Source organism: Schistocerca piceifrons, chromosome 8, assembly GCF_021461385.2.
Source record: "Schistocerca piceifrons isolate TAMUIC-IGC-003096 chromosome 8, iqSchPice1.1, whole genome shotgun sequence".
NCBI classification, from domain to species: domain Eukaryota; kingdom Metazoa; phylum Arthropoda; class Insecta; order Orthoptera; family Acrididae; genus Schistocerca; species Schistocerca piceifrons.
The window spans coordinates 263,315,138-263,334,427 of record NC_060145.1 but is presented as its reverse complement, the minus strand read 5'-3'; the positions used below and the strand labels follow the sequence as shown (position 1 = coordinate 263,334,427).

The following is a 19,290-nucleotide window of genomic DNA, read 5'->3' as shown; positions in this document are numbered from 1 at the left end:
CACCTCTTCCCATAGGAGTCGTTCTGGAGAGCGAAACTTAGTTTTTCCGAGACCCATAGAATCATATTAGCGCTCAAGAAAAAGTGAACACACAGTATAGAAATGTATGCAATTACACGTTTCGTTCCAACTTCGGAATTGGATTGAGAAAACAAACAGCGCTTTTTCTGTTATCACAGGAAGAAATATTTAGTACCCCAATTAGTATATTTTGAATAGCAACAAAAACCAATACGTGAAGTTTTTAGAAGACAAAAGTCCGAAGTAAATTCATTGTTCTTATTCGGCCGCAGAGAAATTTGTTCGTGGAACAGTCACGGCTCAAGCAAGTAGTTAGCATCCTGACAGACAGGCAGCGCCAAACGCCAGGCCCGTCACACGCGCAGCTTCGTGGGGGGCGCACGGAGTTCGGGCAGCGGCCGCTAGGCGGCAGGGTAGCCGAGGTCGTCAGGGATGGCGCTGTAGCGCACGACTGGAGCCTGATTGGAGGAGCCACCGCCCAATCCGACGCCGGCCAGCCCGCCCACGCCTTTCGAGTCGGCGTCGCGGCGCGCCGGCGGACACGTGACGCAGCGGCGCACGAAGACGGCGGCGCCGAAGACCGAGAAGATGGACAGTGAGAGGCCGAAGAAGACGATGGCCTTAACGCCGTTGGAGGGCTGCGCCGGCGGCTGTGCCAGAGGGGGCGACACGTGCAGCGACGGGGGCGGCGGCAGTGCGGGGGGAGGCGCCACGTGCACCTCGCCCTCGCCGTGCGGAGACGCGTTGGCGTCGCTAGGGTCCACGATGCGCACCACGAAGCGGCCCCGCTCCACTGGCCAATAGTCCTGCGCCTGCAACTGCAGAGAAGTGCGTCAACCACACTTATATCTACACTGCGCAGCATAAATTAAAGGTCACTTTTTCGAAACCCAGTAATTGTCTCCAAAGCCACACGAAAATCTGAAATTTGGCTTAAAGGTGTCTATAAGCTTCCCTTGTAATTACTTGTTTTGCAAATTAAACTGCCTTTTCCTGCTGCTGTTTATTTTTTTTTAATCCATACGCGATTCGCCTTCTACTGTTTTAAGGCATCATCAGTGTGATCTATAATTATACAGTTTTGTTAGTTATAGATTATCAAACAGTTCACTTCGCGATTTTTTGTAAAAAATGTAATTACTTATGATTTGTTGATTTGCGTTTCCTCACATCTGGTCTGGAAGTCGCACTACCACTTTTATCACTGTTCTATATTCACCTCTTCGTGCTTTCTCCATCCACACACTGTTCAGCATGTTTGTCACTCTTTTTTGTGGTGGACTATCGTCCTTCTGTCACTCGATACAACTATTTCGTGGTACACTTCTTTTCATAGCGTAAACATTGCGACTCCATTACGTGTTTTATCGTCTTTGTTATGTTCAGCTACGTGTCGCCAACCTAAAGAAGTGTATGTTCGTTACTAACTTCTGTGTATGCTGTTTATACCGTCTGTGTGCGTATGAGTAAGAGAGAGAGGGGTGGCATAGAGCCGATTTTTTTTTTTTTTTTTTTGGTGGGGGGGCATAGAAATATGGGACAAACCACTCCACATTTGCAGAACACCTGAGAGAAAATGACCACAATCCAACCACTAGAGAATATACACGAGAATAATTAGAATCGATAATAAAAAAACCTTCTGACCACGCAAGAAAATTACCACATACGTAAGATCAAAGCAGAGGGGAAAATCCAGTTGAATGACCAAGTACACATGCCAAATAATTCATTATTTACACTAATAGATAAAATAATAGAATAATGTTCGGAAAAAGGATAAACATAAAAACAGTGTTCAATGTAATAATAATAGAACCCAACATCTTTACACTCACTCATCCATGACCCCTCCCTAGAATACCGAAACGGAAAGTCAAAACAGCTGTCACAAAGTTTCAGCCACTCGCTAACAGCTAGTACAACAACAACAACAACAACAACAAAAATCGGCTCTATCCCCCCCCCCTCTCTCTCACACACACTCATACGCACACAGACGGTATAAACAGCATAAACAGAAGTTAGTAACGAACATACACTTCGTTAGATTGGCGACACATAGGTAAACATACCAAAGACGATGAAACACGTAGTGGAGTCGCAATGTTTACGCTGTGAAAAGAAGTGTACGACGAAATAGTTGTATCGATTGACAGAAGAACGATAGTCCACCACAAAAATGAGTGACAAACATGCTGAACAGTGTGTGGATGGAGAAAACACGAAGAGGTGAATATAGAACAGTGATAAAAGGGGTAGTGTGAAGAAACTCAAATCAACAAATCGTAAGTAATTATATTTTTTAAAAAAAATCGCGAAGTAAACTGTTTCATAATATATAACTGACAAAACTGTATCATTATAGATTCCACTGATGATGCCTTAAAACAGTAGTAGGCGAAACGCGTATTGATTAAATAAAATAAATAGCAAACAGGAAAAGGCAGTTTGATTTCCAAAACAAGTATTTATATGCTTGCTGCGGAGGATGGCCACACAAACAAACGTGTTGTTCCTATGTAATGGTGCAAAAGCGTGGCGCACCGCGACGTCACCCTCGGGTTCGCCGACGCTTCGAACAGCAATGTGTCGAGACGTAACAAAAATAGGCCACGGCTCACAAGTTCATGTCTCGTTTAAGATGGTGTAATGATGTTACATTGGCACCAGATTTCACCATATTTCTGTCCAACGCCACCGTGAAAGTGTCAAACAATAGTAAGGTCACCACACTCCCTCTTACCCACATTTCACGCCTTCTTTTGACGCCACTGCGGCGGAGATCAGAACCGTGACTCCCAGTCGTTGAAATCATGCGGTTTTCTTATGGGTGGCCGAGGAAAACGATTATGTCACAACGGCGCTCAGAATCGTCACGAAAAGGCCTCAGGTAGAGACTTATAAGGCGTCATGAAACCACTCCTGATTGACTACCACACATTTCGTACAGTACGTCTCCCACAGTAATATTGGTTGAGAAAATGCTGGTTCAATGATGCACTTCGCCATTGTAGTGTCACCAGATTATTATGAACTGAGATACATTCTGTGGAATCAGAATATGTCTAGATCAAGGTAAATGAGGCATGCACTTCCGATAAAGTCATGATGCCAGGTGCAGAGCTGCAGTAGTATAGCACACACATACCCATGAGCTCGATCTGGACGTATGCTAATTCCATAGCATAATAGTTGTATGAATGTCTGTCGATCCGTGATAATGTGATGATGCCCTACAAAGGCGAAACGCGTCATTACAATAACATTTTAGCAACCAAGACTCTTTTATTATAAAATACGCATTTCGTGTTCGAAAACGACAGTTTACATTGCAGTGAGCAACAGAAGATGTTCTTGGTAATCTTTGACATTGCCCCCCCCCCCCCTACCTCTGGACGGTTCAAATTTTCTCTATTGACACCATGGTCTTGCAACTACACTGAATGTAATCTCACACCTTTGGAGTGTAGAGCGATTACATCTTTTGCTCTGATGCAGAGGCTGGAAACCGTAGGGACTTCTAAAATCCATTTGACGAAATCTGAATGTGATCTGAAGCAACAAAAGGTGCTTGCGTGACGTCCTGTATCGCCCCTTTGGCGAGGTGACGAGATCACTTGGCGTGAGGGGCGACAGCGTCACATGCCTAATAAAACGGTAACACGCTTCATGTACCCTCGCACCAGTGTTGAACATGGTTAAAACATACATGCACACGGACAAGCTGCGACGAAGTCCCAGGCGCCTGCAGGCAGGCAAACCCTCCGACACTCCTCAGATTCCATATGCCTTCAAGTAGGCCCTAGAGCAGCAGTGTAGTGCCACTCAGCTGAAAGGTGGTATCGTTACAGTAAACGGTAGCATTACAATTCGTGACAGCTTTGAAATGGTAGGCATCTCGCATGGATGTAATACATAATATCTCCTACAAGAAGCAAAATGTGCTGTGGATATCGCTTTTCAGGGGTTGCCTGCCTTCTGCCACCTAGAAATGCATCAGTGGTTGGCTCTGTACATACGTGTCAGAAATGTTTTCGTCAGACACCCATAGGAAGATCGCGTAATTTCAATCTGAGTGTCGTGGTTCTGACCTCCACCGCAGAGACGTGAGTGAAATGTAGGTAAGAGAGGGTGTGCCATGTCCACAGCGGCATTGGGCAGAATTGTGATGAAATTTGGTGCCAATGTGACATCATTAAGCCACCTTACATCTCAGGTGAACTTAAGAGGTGTGGCCTTTCTTCGAAGGTGACGACACCTTTCTGTCTGAAGCATCGCCGAGCCAAAACGGGACAGTGCAGGGTGCCACGCTTTTGCTCCATTACAGACGAAAGCTGTAGGCACCTTTGGCCAAATTTCAAACTTTTGCGTCTCATGGGAGAGAATTCCGGGATTTAGAAGAAGCTGTGCAATATACACTACTGGTCATTAAAATTGCTATACCACGAAGATGTGCTATAGACGCGAAATTTAACCGACAGGAAGAAGACGCTGTGATGTGTAAATGACTAGCTTTTCAGAGCATTCAAACAAGGCTGGCGCCGGTGGCGACACCTACATCCTGCTGACGTGAGGAAAGTTTCCAACCGAATTCTCATACGCAAACAGCAGTTGACCGGCTTTGCCTGGTGAAACGTTGTGATGCCTCGTGTAAGGAGAAGAAATGCGTACCATCACGTTTCCGACTTTGATAAAGGTCGGATTGTAGCCTATCGTGATTGCGGTTTATCGTATCGCGACATTGCTGCTCGCTTTGGTCGAGATCCAATGACTGTTAGCAGAATATGGAATCTGTGGGTTCAGGAGGGTAATACGGAACGCCGTGCTGGATCCCAACGGCCTTGTATCACTAGCAGTCGAGATGACAGGCATCTTATCCGCGTGGCTGTAACGGATCGTGCAGCCACGCCTCGGTCCCTGAGTCAACAGATGGGGACGTTTGCAAGACTACAACCATCTGCACGAACAGTTCAACGACGTTTGCAGCAGCATGGACCATCAGCTCGGAAAACCGTGGCTGCGGTTACTCTTGACGCTGCATCACAGACGGGAGCGCCTGCGGTGGTGTACTCAACGACAAACCTGGGTGCACGAATGGCAAAGCGTCATTTTTTCGGATGAATCCAGGTTCTGTTTAGAGCATCGTGATGGTCGCATCCGTGTTTGGCGACATCGCGGTGAACGCACATGGGAAGCGTGTATTAGTCATCCCCATACTGGCGTATCACCCAGCGTGATGGTATGGGGTGCCATTGGTTACACGTCTCTGTCACCTCTTGTTCGCATTGACGACGCTTTGAACAGTGGACGTTACATTTCGGATGTGTTACGACCCGTAGCTCTACCCTTCATTCGATCCCTGCGAAACCCTACATTTCAGCAGGATAATGCACGACCGTATGTTGCAGGTCCTGTACAGGCCTTTCTGGATAGAGAAAATGTTCGACTGCTGCCCTGGCCAGCACATTCTCCAGATCTCTCACCAACTGACAACGTCTGGTGAATGGTGGCCGATCAACTGGCTCGTCACAATACGCCAATCACTACTCTTGATGAACTGTGGTATCGTGTTGAAACTGCATAGGCAGCTGTACCTGTATACGCCATCCAAGCTCTCTTTGACTCAATGCCCAGGCGTATCAAAGCCGTTATTACGGCCAGAGGTGGTTGTTCTGGGTACTGATTTCTCAGGATCTATGCACCCAAATTGCGTGAAAATGTAATCACATGTCAGTTCTAGTATAATATATTTGTCCAATGAATACCCGTTTATCATCTGCATTTCTTCTTCGTTTAGCAATTTTAATGGCCAGTAGTACATATAAGGGGCAATCAAACTAAAACGAGACGCATGAAAAGAAAAGGTGATCAAACTGTTTACTTTTTCAAAGGTAATCACCATAACTGTTAATGCATTTATCCCACTGTGGGCCCGCCCATATGATGATAAGGCTTTTTGAGTATGCTGCAGAAGTTTTGCAGGGAAGTCCTTCCATATGCTGCATACAGTCCCGATCTCTCCCCATGCAATTTCCATGCTTTTGGAGCCTTGAACAAAGACATCCGGAGCCGTAGATCTCCTCTGAATGAAGAGGCGCACCCGAAGACATACGCCTAAGTAGAAACGTGTTTCCGTAGGTAACCACAAGCATATTTCGTTAAGGCATTAATCGTCTTGTCTCGCAGTACGATAACTGTAATATTACAGATTAATTTTGAAATAATAAACAGTTTACCTAATATTTTGTATCTGTCTCTTTTTCGTTTGAGTGTCCCTTATGCATACCATCTGGACGCAGCTTGGACTGGACCACATGGAGATCCAACAGCGTATGTAGAATTTTATGCAAAATGGGACAATATTTTAAAATTGTCATTTTTTGTATCAGAAAAATTGAGACAATGCTGTTGAATATTAAAAGAAATAGTCATTAAAATGTCACACTGAGCGTAAAACGCTTATTCTACTTAGCCTTCTATGAAACAGTTTGCTTATAAAACTTTGCAGCTAATCGCGTTAATGGATTTATTGCATTATTTCATGCTTTTTATTTATTAAAATTAATTGCTGTACTTAAAGTTTAATAAAAAGTGTTTTGAAAGTTTTATGTTTTGCGGGTGAGGTATAACCAGGGGAAAGAGTCGACGATCTTAAAGCGAGAAATCTCAAACAGCCTGGAACAACCGACGGTTCACAGACTGGGACTGAAGCAAGATGAGCCTTCTGCAACCCCATCCCCACACCTTCCCCCTGTTTGATAAACTGTTGTGCAGACATGCCAGATAGCTTGCTGAATTCATAATTCTATGACCGCATATTGTGCTGTGTTGCACCTGACGAAGTTTCAAAGTGTCCTGTTTCTTGAAGTGGAGATCTTCTCGATCTTGTGTTTTTCGCTATTTTTCTCTCTATAACAGCACAGAGAATGGTATTTTCTCTATTTGATTGACGCATTTGTGTGCAGATGAACACACCAGCGGTGTAGCAGTACTAGTGTTCAGGGTCTTCCACAGTGAATGCGGTTTCTGCAAGCCGTGGCGGGTGTCCTTTGACCACAAACAAATGATAAACCACTGTTGTGATTAAGTTAAGCAGCAGGAAGAGGGGTCGTCCTAGAGGGAATTGGGGTCGGATGTTATGCAGGGCCGGCCGGTGTGACCGAGAGGTTTTGGCCGCTTTAAGTCTGGAACCGCGCGACCACTACGGTCGCAGGTTCGAATCGTGCCTCGGGCAGGGATGTCTGTGATGTCCTTAGGATAGTTAGGTTCGAGTCGTTCTAAGTTCTAGGGGACTGATGACCTCAGACGTTAAGTTCCATGGTGCTCAGCCATTTGAACGATTTTTGTTGTGCAAGTAGATATAATGCAGGCATATTTATTTGAGGCTTGGTGTACGGACCGGGACTCGCGAGCCAACGTGTTAAGGCTGGAATACACGTGAGAGTTTTTTGCTCCCGGACGGTTTCGTATTCTCAGAGAAAAGCCGCAGAGTTGCCTACATTAGAGGTGAATTTTCACTGATAAGTACTGTCTGATAGTTCCTCGCTAGTACTTTCTGTAACTGGGAGTTTTACTTGAGCAGGCGTCGGAAGAGGTTACACACAACAGGGTGACAGAGTCTTTGAGAGCTGAGAAATCACTCCCCGTGAGATTTTTCTGCCGTAGTTCTGTGCTCGAGACAAAAGGATGTGAAGGAAGAGCTGCAGCTGCACTCTTAATACCTTTAGTGGCAAAGAATAAACATAAACGATAAGAGTTCATGTTGGAGAAGAGTGCGGATTAGGTGGCAGGATGAATTTTGAGCCTGCAGGAATCTCACTGTACAGCTTGCGATGGAAAATCCGCAATAATATCGAAATTTTACGAGCATTTCAGCTATGGAGATGGAAGAAATACTCTTTATAGTTGGACCAAAAATTTCCAATCTAGGTACTATTATGTGTAAATTCATTAGTGTCATAGACAGACCGCTTCTGACATCAATATTTCTAGCATCAGCTACGTCTATTCTCTTTAATATTAGGTAGAGTAATGATTATGATGAAATAACATTAAGCAAATTTTATACTGATAAACATAGACGTTCCAAATAGGGCTGACGTCTAATAAATAAAGCATTTATAAGAACGACTGATCGCCTTGTTGAGGTAGCGGAGTCGATAGATATTCTTTTATTGATATTTTTATAATAATCTGGGATCGAGTCTCTATTGTGACAAATTTTTTTCAATTTTCGTAGATATATTATATAGCATGTCTATATTGTTTTTACATGTTATTTACTGCGTAGTATTGTTGAAGTATAAAACTTTCGAGACCGGCTAACTGCTCATGATGTTCGTTTAGGAGATAAAACGGGCGATTTCTTCTCTCAGAATCATGCCACCGGTACGTATTATGGCTCGAAACGCAGTTTCGAGCTGGAATTCCATAACTACTCATCAGAGATGTAAAAATCCGCAACTGCAAAATGTGGTGCCGCAAACATAAAACCTGGACAATGGAGCAATGCATGAGTCTTGTTTCACACTGTTTCCAACTTTTGGCAGAGTTTACGCCCCAAGAGTGGACCATGGTGGCGGTTTGGTGGTGATTTCAGCAGCCATATTATGATATACCATGGGCCCCATGGTTACTCTGCCAGTCGCATTACTGCCAAGAATTATGTCAGCATTTAGGCTGATTAGGTCCATTTCGTGGTACGCTGGTTGTTCCGCAATGGTGACGCTATGTTCCAAGACGACAAAACCCCCGTTCGCAGAGCTAGCATCGCCCAGGACTGGTTTTGTGAGCACGAGGATGAATTTTCGCATCTCTGGCAGCCACCGTAGCCTCTAGATCTCAATATTATTGAGCCTTTGTGGTCCAGTTTGTAGAGAAGGATGAGTGATTGCTATCCACATCCATCACCGATACTTGAACTTGTCAATATTTTGCACGAGGAGTGGTATAAGAGTCCTTTGTAAATCATATTGGACCTGTATTTATCCATCCGAGAAGACTGGATGCTGTTTTGAATGCCAACGGTTTTGCAACGGGGCATTGTGCATGGTAATGCATTAACCGAAGTTAAGCCCTGTCGGGCTGTGCTAGCACTTGGATGGGTGATCATCTGGTCTGCAGAGCGCTGTTGGCAATCGGGGTGCACTCAGCCCTAGTGAGGCAAACTGAGGAGCTACTTGATTGAGAAGTAGCGGCTCCGGTCTCGGAAACTTAGGGACTTAGGGCCGGCAGAGCGGTGTGCTGACCACATGAACCTATATATCCGCATCCGCCTATGGGTTGAGAATGACACGGTGTCCAGTCAGTACCGTTGGGCCTTCAGGCCTGTTCGGGGGGGGGGGGGAGTTTAATTTTTCTTATATATATATATATATATATATATATATATATATATATATATATATATATATATGCCATATATATGCATATATATATATGCCATAAGTTCTCTAATGCAGCCAAAAAACAAGCAGTACTCCACCTTCATACTGCAAGCAGTGTTTAGCTTTCGGTGAGAGAGAGGGGGGGGGGGGGAGAGGAGAGAATGCGCACATTGTATTAGACTCCCTTCTCTTACGTCATGAGCTGACATCAACGATAGTATGGTCCTACTGAAAAATACTCGCTTCAGTGCTCCCTACTCCCTGTATTAATTTAATAGTTTTGCAAGAATTGGTGGCTATTTAAATCGCATGCTCAAACTTTTCGTGGACGACTCCGTAATATACAACGAAGTATACTGCAGTAGTATTCAGTAGAATTTTGAAAATAATTTGTTCTAAACCAAGCAGTGTTAGCTTTTCTAAAATGAATAAAATGGAATGTATGGTACTCCATTCATTATCAGCAGGATTGACTCATGTCTTCAATCATCCGTATCTTATAAATACCTGGCACTATTAGTGGACGGGGGTATGAAATGAAACGCTCACACGTGTACTTGAGCTTGAAGGAAGCGGCAGAGGTGGAGCACTATAAGATCCCGAGAAACCAGACACCTTTAACAAAATATATATTTTTATGATACCATAGTGCGAACAGAAGTATATCACATTCTCATCTGGTGGATACCAAGCGAGAGCATTAGGCCAATGCAGAGAAAGTTCATGTGAATGGTATATATATTTTTATGATACCATAGTGCGAACAGAAGTATATCACATTCTCATCTGGTGGATACCAAGCGAGAGCATTAGGCGAATGCAGAGAAAGTTCATGTGAATGGTAGCACATTCATGAGAGTATCATAAGTAGTCTGAAAAAGTGTCGGTAAGGAGAACTTCTTTGTACTTTTATTTAGATGACGTTTCACCAACTCTATTTCTTGCTGTTGCATTTACCTTTTTTTCACACACTATGTGATCAAAGGTATCCGGACACCTGGTTGAAAATGACTTACTAGTTCGTGGCACCCTCCATCGGTAATGCTGGAAATCAATATGGTGTTGGCCCACCCTTAGCCCTGATGACAGCTTCCACTCTCGCAGGCATACGTTTAATCAGGTGCTGGAAGGTTTCTTGTCGAATGGTAGCCCATTCTTCACGGAGTGCTGCACTGAGGAGAGGTATCGATGTCGGCCGGTGAGACCCTAGTCACGAATTCGGCGTTCAAAACATCCCAAAGGTGTTCTATGGGATTCAGATCAGGACTCTGTGCAGGCCAGTCCATTACAGGGATGTTATTGTCGTGTAACCACTCCGCTACAGGCCGTGAACTATGAACAGGTCCCTGATCGTGTTGAAAGATCCAATCGCCATCCCTTAATTGCTCTTCAACAGTAGGAAACAAGAAGGTGCTTAAAACATCAATATAGGCCTGTGCTGTGATAGTGCCACGCAAAACAACAAGGGGTGCAAGCCCCATCCATGAAAAACACGACCACACCATAACACCACCGCCGCCAAATTTTACTGTTGGCACTACACACGCTGGCAGATGACGTTCAGCGGGCATTCGTCACACTCCCACCCTGCCATCAGATCGCGACATTGTGTACCGCGATGCATCACTCGACACAACGTTATCCCCCTGTTCAATCGTCCAATGTTTACGCTGCTTACAGCAAGCGGGGCGTCGTTTGGCATTTACCGGCGTGATGTGTGGCTTATGAGCAGCCGCTGGACCATGAAATCCAAGTTTTCTCACCTCCCGCCTAACTGATATAGTACTTGCAGTGGATCTTGATGCAGTTTGGAATTCGTGTGTGATGGTCTGGAAAGATGTCTACCTATTACACGTTACCGACCCTCTTCAACTGTCGGCGGTCTCTGTCAGTCAACATACGAGTTCGACCTGATTGCTTTTGTGCTGTACGTGTCCCTTCACGCTTCCACTTCACTATCACATCGGAAAAAGTGGACATAGGGATGTTTAGGAGTGTGTAAATCTCGCGTATGACACAAGTGACACCAAATTACCTGACCACGTTCGAAGTCCGTCAGTTCCGCGGAGGCCCCATCTGCTCTCTCACGATGTCTAATGACTGCTGAGGTTTCTGATATGGAGTACCTGGCAGTAGAACGCAGCACAGTGCACCTAATATGGAAAACGTATGTTTTCGTGGGTATTTGGATACTTTTGATCACATAGTGTAGATCTGAAGATTTCCCTCAGTGGTTGAAACCAGTAATATGGTTACAGATTATCCAACATTGTGCTTATGGTAAAGGTTTCTTAATTTAAAAAATAAGACTAGGGGGACCCACACAAAATTAGTGCGTTCAATGCTTTTTTCGTTAGGAAAGGTTGATTAGTACAGGCGGTGGACAAAAATATGGAAACACCAAAAATACAACACACCGCCAGGCATAATACGGTGTGGGAAAACCGTTGATATTCAAAACATCTCCAAGTCGTCTCGTAATTTACAGGTACAGATGTTTTATTGGAATCTAATACCATTGTTCCAGCAATATGTTGGCCAGTTCAGGTATAGATTATTAAGGTGGTCAGCGATCACGTTGCTTTCTCTCCGAAGGCTCGATAACGTTGCGATCTGGTGACTGTGGTGGCGACAATTCATCCTCGTGTTCACAAAAGCTGTCCTGGAAGATGCGAGCTTTGTGAAGAGGGGCTCTGTCGTCTACGAAGACAGCATCATCATTGGGGAAGAAACATTGTGTCATGGGATGGACCTCATCACCCGAAAACGGTCACATAGTCATTGGCAGTAATGTGACCTTGCAGAGTAATCCGGAGGCCCCAGGAATACCACTATATGGCTGACCAAATCATCACCGAACCCGCTTCACGTTTCACTCTTGGGAAGTAAACTAGGCCCGAAGTTGGAATCAGTGTGCAACAACACTCATCCCAGAAATGACATTCCTCCACTGCTCCATGGCCCAGGTTTTATGGCTTCTAAAGACGTTTTTCACACTGATTAATGGTTACGGAATTCCAGCTGGCGCTGCACATCCCTGGTTATGGAGGTCCCTTCGTGTTGTCTAGACGGTGACAGAGTTAGTGATTGAGGCATTCACTTTTTGCAGATGTCGTCCTCTTATTCTTTGTCACAACCTTCTTCAATGAGCGCCCGTCACGATCGCTCGGCACGCATCTACATCTCTGCAGTTCACACTTAAGTGCCTGGCAGAGGGTTCATCGAACCATTTTTATACTACTGCTCTACCATTCCACTCTCGAATGGCGAGTGGGAAAAAGGAACAGCTAAATCCTTCCGTTCGAGCTCTGATTTCTCTTATTTTATGTTCATGATCATTTCTCCCTACATAGGTGGATGTCAACCAAAATATTTTCGCTTTCGGAAGAGAAAGTTGGTGATTGAAATTTCGTAAATAGATCTCGCCGCAAAGAAAACCGCCTTTGTTTCAGTGACTGCCACCCTAACTCGCGTATCATATCAGTGACACTCTCACACCGATTGGGCGATAACACGAAACGAGCTGCTCTCCATTGGACTTTTTCGATGTCCTCCGTCAATCCTACCTGGTAAGGATCCCATACCGCGCAGCAATATTCCAGCAGAGGGCGGACAAGTGTAATGTAGGCTGTCTCTTTAGTGGGTTTGTCGCATCTTCTAAGTGTTCTGCCAACACAGCGCAGCCTTTGTTTCGCCTTCCCCACAGTATCTATGTGGTCTTTCCAATGTAAGTTGCTAGCAATTGCAATTCCTACGTATTTAGTAGAATTGACAGCCCTTAGATTGTGCAATTTATCGTATACCCAAAATTTATCCTCGCATGTGGATGACCTCACACTTTTCTTTGTTTTGTGCCAATTGCCAGTTTCCGCACTATACATAAATTCTCTCTAGATCATTTTGTAATTGGTATTGTTCGTCTGATGATTCTACTAGACGGTAAATTGCAGCGTCATCTGCAAAAAAAATCTAAGGTGGCTGCTCAGATTATCACCTAGATCAATTATGTAAATCAGGAACAGGAGAGGGCCTATGATACTACCTTGCGGAACGCGAGATATCGCTTCTGTTCTACTCGATGATTTACCGTCTATCACTACGAACTGTGACCTCTCTGAAAAGAAATCACGAATCCAATCACACAACTGAGACGATACTCCATATGCACGCAATTTGGTTAATAGTCGCTTCTGAGGCACTGTGACAAAAGCCTTCACACTTTCGTCCGCGTTGTGACGCTTGTCCACTTTCCCCGTATGCGGTGTAGATCTTCGATAGGGTGCCTCTTGAAATACCAGACATTTTGGCTACCGTGGTTACCGAAGTACCCACCATACTAACACCAACAATTTTCCCACTTTCGAATACTCTGAGCTCTGACATAATGCACTCACAACGCGGAACACTATTTCGATCACAATTGACGCGACGCATTGAGGACAACGCGCAAGTGCCGCTCACAGTCGAATAAAGCACGGCAATATGCACACTTGGCAGGATCTGCATTTACGTTCAAGCATGCATTTCTCGCGACGTTTTTATATTTTGTCCAACCCGCTATCGCTTCAATAGAAAAAAGCTGTCGAGCTACCAGCAGTCTAAAGGTAGGCTCGAACACCACGGCGCGTTGTTATGCATAGTCCTATTAAATTTGGTATGTCGTTTACTTCCCCCAAGCTCTGCGCTGAATTAGCCAGGTAGTATATGAGGGACCTACAGTTCAATATGGATTCCGCGGGCTCGAGTTCGATTCCCGAGCGGGCTGGAGACTTTCTCCGCTCGTGGACTGGGTGCTGTGCTGTCCTCATCACCATTTCATCCTCATCACCGGCACGCGAGTCGCCCAATGTGGCGTCGACTGCAATAAGAGCTGCGCTCGGCGGCCGAACTTCCCCGGATAGGGCCTCACGAATCACTATGCAACTCAGCAGTTTTCACTTAATGAACAGTGCCCCACGTGTCCGCCTGCTTAGCTGAGTTGTAACTTGTTTGTCTACCAGGCAGCGGGCTCAGGTTCGATTCCCGGCCGGGTTGGGTGTGCTGTTGTCCTCATCAACCTCTTATCAACAGCGGCACACAAGTCACCCAGTGTAAAGTCACCGGTTGCAACTCTGCGGCCGAACCCGGGTGTGCCTCCCGGCCACCAATGCCACATTACAGCTCGAAATGAAATAAGGGAAAACATGAAAATTTAGAACTGAGGAGATCGTACCCCAGTCCTCCACACTCAGAGTCTGGCACTTTTCCAGTGAGATATCGAGCCACACAACGTTTTCCATTACGAAAGTAGACTACTGGCCATTAAAATTGCTACACCACGAAGATGACGTGCTACAGACGCGAAATTTAACCGACAGGAAGAAGATGCTGTGATATGCAGATGATTAGGTTTTCAGAGCATTCACACAAAGTTGGCGCCGGTGGCGACACCAACAACGTGCTGACATGAGGAAAGTTTCCAACCGAATTCTCATACACAAATAGCAGATGACCGGCGTTGTCTGGTGAAACATTGTTGTGATGCCTCGTATAAGGAGGAGAAATGCGTACCATCACGTTTCCGACTATGATATAGGTCGGATTGTAGCCTATCGCGATTGCGGTTTATCGTATCGCGACATTGCTGCTCGTGTTGGTCGAGATCCAATGACTGTTAGCAGAATATGCAATCGGTGGGTTCAGGAGGGTAATACGGAACGCCGTGCTTGAACCCAACGGCCTCGTATCACAAGTAGTCGAGATGACAGGCATCTTATCAGCATGGCTGTAACGGATCGTGCAGCCACGTCTCGATCCCTGAGTCAACAGACGGGGACGTTTGCAAGACAACAACCGTCTGCACGAACAGTTCGACGACGTTTGCAGCAGCATGGACTATCAGGTCCGAGACCATGGATGCGGTTACTCTTGAAGCTGCATGACAGAAAGTTGCGCCTGCGATGGTGTACTCAACGGTTGCAAGAATGGGAAAACGTCATTTTTTCGGATGAATCCAGGTTTTGTTTACAGCATCATGATGGTCGCATCCGTGTCTGGCGACATCGCGGTGAACGCACATTGGAAGCGTGTATTCGTAATCGCCATACTGGCGTATAACCCGGCGTGATGATATGGGGTGCCATTGGTTACACGTCTCGGTCACCTCTTGTTCGCATTGACGGCACTTTCAACAGTGGACGTTACATTTCAGATGTGTTACCACCCGTGGCTCTACCCTTCGTTCGATCCCTGCGAAACCCTACATTTCAGCAGGATAACGCATGACCGCATGTTGCAGGTCCTGTACAGGCCTTCTGGATACAGAAAATGTTCGACTGCTGCCCTGGCCAGCACATTCTCCAGATCTCTTACCAATTAAAAACGCCTGGTCAATGGTGGCCGAGCAACTGGCTCGTCACAATACGGCAGTCACTACTCTTGATGAACTGTGGTATCGTGTTGAAGCTGCATGTGCAACTGTACCTGTACATGCCATCCAAGCTCTGTTTGACTCAACGCCCCGGCGTATCAAGGCCGTTATTACGGCCAGAAGTGGTTGTTCTGGGTACTGATTTCTCAGGATCTATGCACCCAAATTGCGTGAAAATGTAATCACATGTCAGTTCTGGTATAATATATTTTTCCAATGAATACCCGTTTATCATCTGCATTTCTTCTTGGTGTAGCAATTTTAATGGCCAGTACCGTAATTTTTCAGTTTTTCTTATATCGAAAAGTCTTCATTATTTACCTGACCTCTTATGTCCGCTTCACCTTTTTAAGATAGAGAATGAATAATAGATGCATAATTCCTCCTAATGAAAAGTACGATTCAGTAAACAAAAGCAGAAACTTAATTACATCAGAAAGGTATGTACATGTTACTTGATTCCTTATCTCAGGATAAAAATCTCTCACGCTCGATTGGTTCTTGTGTGTTCCACCCCGTGACGTATCTCAGAAAAGCTTTCTCGCGTGCTGCAAAATTCCCACGTTGCAATCACGGCAGCAGTTACGTAACTCAGGTTATTTGCGGTTGGTCCTGGTATTCAGGTCAGAAACATCGCCGGCAGGTACCATTCCGTAACTACAACGGCCACACTCTCAGCGCGAACTGTCCACATCTAATTTACTTTGATGGAAAACCGGTTTCGCTATTAGCGGCGGTGATCAACTGAATGAGACGTATGCAGATGGTGGACAAAGTGTTCGAGGCGTATGACGATAGTCCCATAAATTTGGTATGTTTCTCCGAAATAGGGGGAAATTTTGTTAAGCGGCCTAACTGTTGATAAGCGTCAATCTTGCAACGATTTATCCTGTGGTTTTTCGTCGGACCAAGTTAAAATATCAACGCTATACATACTATTTCTAATCGTTGATTGCTGACGCTGATCGGACAATCGTAAATCATTTTGTTTAAAAATGGGCCCAGATACTAATTGAAACTGTGAAAAAGTGCGCCCATTCTGCTCTAAAAGGCTGTTTACTCGTCTCAACGGATAAATAGAAGTAACCGTAGCCGAGTGGCCGTATCTGGCGCATTCCTCTGGACAAATAATGTAGGCAACTAGTGCTATCGTTACTGTAAATCATCGCATTAAAATTTGAGATATTTTTGAAATGGTAGCCATCTGGCATGAATGTATACATGATATCTCCTACAAGAAAATCTGCCACGGATGTTGCTCTTTTTGCTGTAATCAAAAACTCCCATAAGAGTTTTTCAAAATCATATTCTACATTTTGAAGCGTAAGATAATGTACTTCTAGTGCTGATATGTAGGATGACATTTGTATTCCTCACTATAGCCCGCAGATAAAAGCGCAGATGAAGGCGTGGCAGAAAATGAATCGAAACAAATGGAAGCTGCTTTATCGAAAGGGAAAAGGATTCAGAGTCTTCATGAACTCATGTATTGGACGATTTGCAAATTAATGAATCAGTGATACGTTCTGATTATCTAACATTACCGGAAAATATACAGGGAGAGGCATCCAGGACGGCCTATCCAATGTACCTGCGTCACCAAAAAAGTTAATCACATAGAAGACACGGCCGGATATCAAGGTAATTTCGTACACGCACACACCGTTGGCGGGTATGTAAGAGAAGCGTTCAATAACTAATGCAACACTTTTTCCCTCGGCCAGTATCGGTTGAAATAATGCGGAGTTTGTTGTGGGACACCGTGGAGTATGCCTGCTTCAGCCCCTATAGTTTCATGAAGTTCCAATAGGTGGCGGTGCTACACGTAGCCTTGAAGACGGCGTTTCTAACGGTGGTGCGTTCCAAGCACAGAGCTGCCGAAGAGTTTCTTTCGGTGGAAAATGAGAGTATCGTAGATAGTCATAGGCACTTGCAGAATGCCTGTTGGTATATTTGAGGGGAAGGGACGGAGCAGCTAGGTCATCTGTCCCACGAGATCAGGGAAGAACGGAGAAGGAAGTCGGCCGTGCCCTGAAAGGGCATCCAAGCATTTTCCTGAATCGATTTAGGGAAATCTCAGAAAACCTAAATCAGGGTGGCTGGACGCGGGTTTGAACAGTCGACCTCCAGAATGAGAGTCCAGTGTGCTAACCACTGTGCTACCGCGCTCGGTCACGAAGTTTATAGTCTTCGCTTATCGGTTACATTGTTGTTGTTGTGGTCTTCAGTCCAGACACTGGTTTGATGCAGCTCTCCATGAAACTCTATCCTGTGCAAGCTTCTTCATCTCCTAGTACCTGCTACAACCTACATCCTTCTGAATCTACTTACTGTATTCATCTCTTGGTCTCCCTCTCTGATTTTTACCCTCCACGCTGCCCTCCAATACTAAATTTGTGATCCCTTAATGCCTCAGAATATGTCCAACCAACCGATCCCTTCTTCCAGTCAAGTTGTGCCACAAACTCCTGTTCTCTTCAACTCTATTCAATACCTCCTCATTAGTTTTGTAATCTATCCATCTAATCTTCAGCATTCTTTTGTGTTCACATTTCGAAAGCTTCTATTCTCTTCTTGTCTAAACTATTTATCGTCCACGTTTCACTTCGATACAAGGCTACTCTCCATACAAATACTTTCAGAAACGACTTCTTCACAATTAAATCTATACTCGATTTTAACTAATTTCTCTTCTTCGAAACGCTTTCCTTGCCATTGCCAGTCTACATTTTATATCCTCTCTACTTCGACCATCATCAGTTATTTTGGTCCCCAAATACCAAAACTCATTTACTACTTTAAGTGTCTCATTTCCTAATCAAATTCCAGCAGCATCACCCGATTTAGTTCGACTACATTCCATTATCCTCGTTTTGCTTTTGTTGATGTTCATCTTACATCCTCCTTTCAAGACACTGTCCATTCCGTGCAGCAGTTTTTCAAGGTCCTTTGCTGTCTCTGACAGAATTACAATGTCATCGGCGAACCTCAAAGTTTATATTTCTTCTCCACGGATTTTAATTGCTACTCCAAATTTTTCTTTTGTTTCCTTTACTGCTTGCTCAATATACAGATTAAACAACATCGGAGATAGGCTACAACCCTGCCTTACTCCCTTCCCAACCACTGCTTCCCTTTCATGCCTCTCGACTCATATAACTGCCATCTGGTTTCTGTACAAATTGTAAATAGCCTTTCGTTCCCTTTATTTTACCCCTACCACCTTTGGAATTTGAAAGAGAGTATTCCAGTCAACGTTGTCAAAAGCTTTCTCTAAGTTTTATTTATTTTTTCATCCAAAAATCTTTCCTGATTTTGGGATAGACCTGCATTATTAGTTTGCAAATACTGTGCGCACAGGCACATACACACACCCCACTTCTACCCACAGAGACACGCGCACGAACTGCGACAGAAAATTAAACGTAGGTTTGTCATTTATTTTTTTTTTTTTAAAGAGTTCCCTAAGCT

At 44.7% G+C, this 19,290-nt stretch overlaps 1 protein-coding gene across 1 annotated transcript in view; it reads right to left on the bottom strand.

Annotated features, from left to right (window-relative positions):
* Positions 1-422: 422 nt before the first annotated feature.
* LOC124712257 overlaps positions 423-19,290 on the bottom strand; it is a 243,834-nt gene continuing 224,966 nt past the window's right edge. Inside the window, exon 9 of the mRNA XM_047242551.1 lies at positions 423-839. Within this exon, the coding sequence (XP_047098507.1) occupies positions 423-839 (417 nt within the window). The remainder of the gene's footprint in view (positions 840-19,290) is intronic.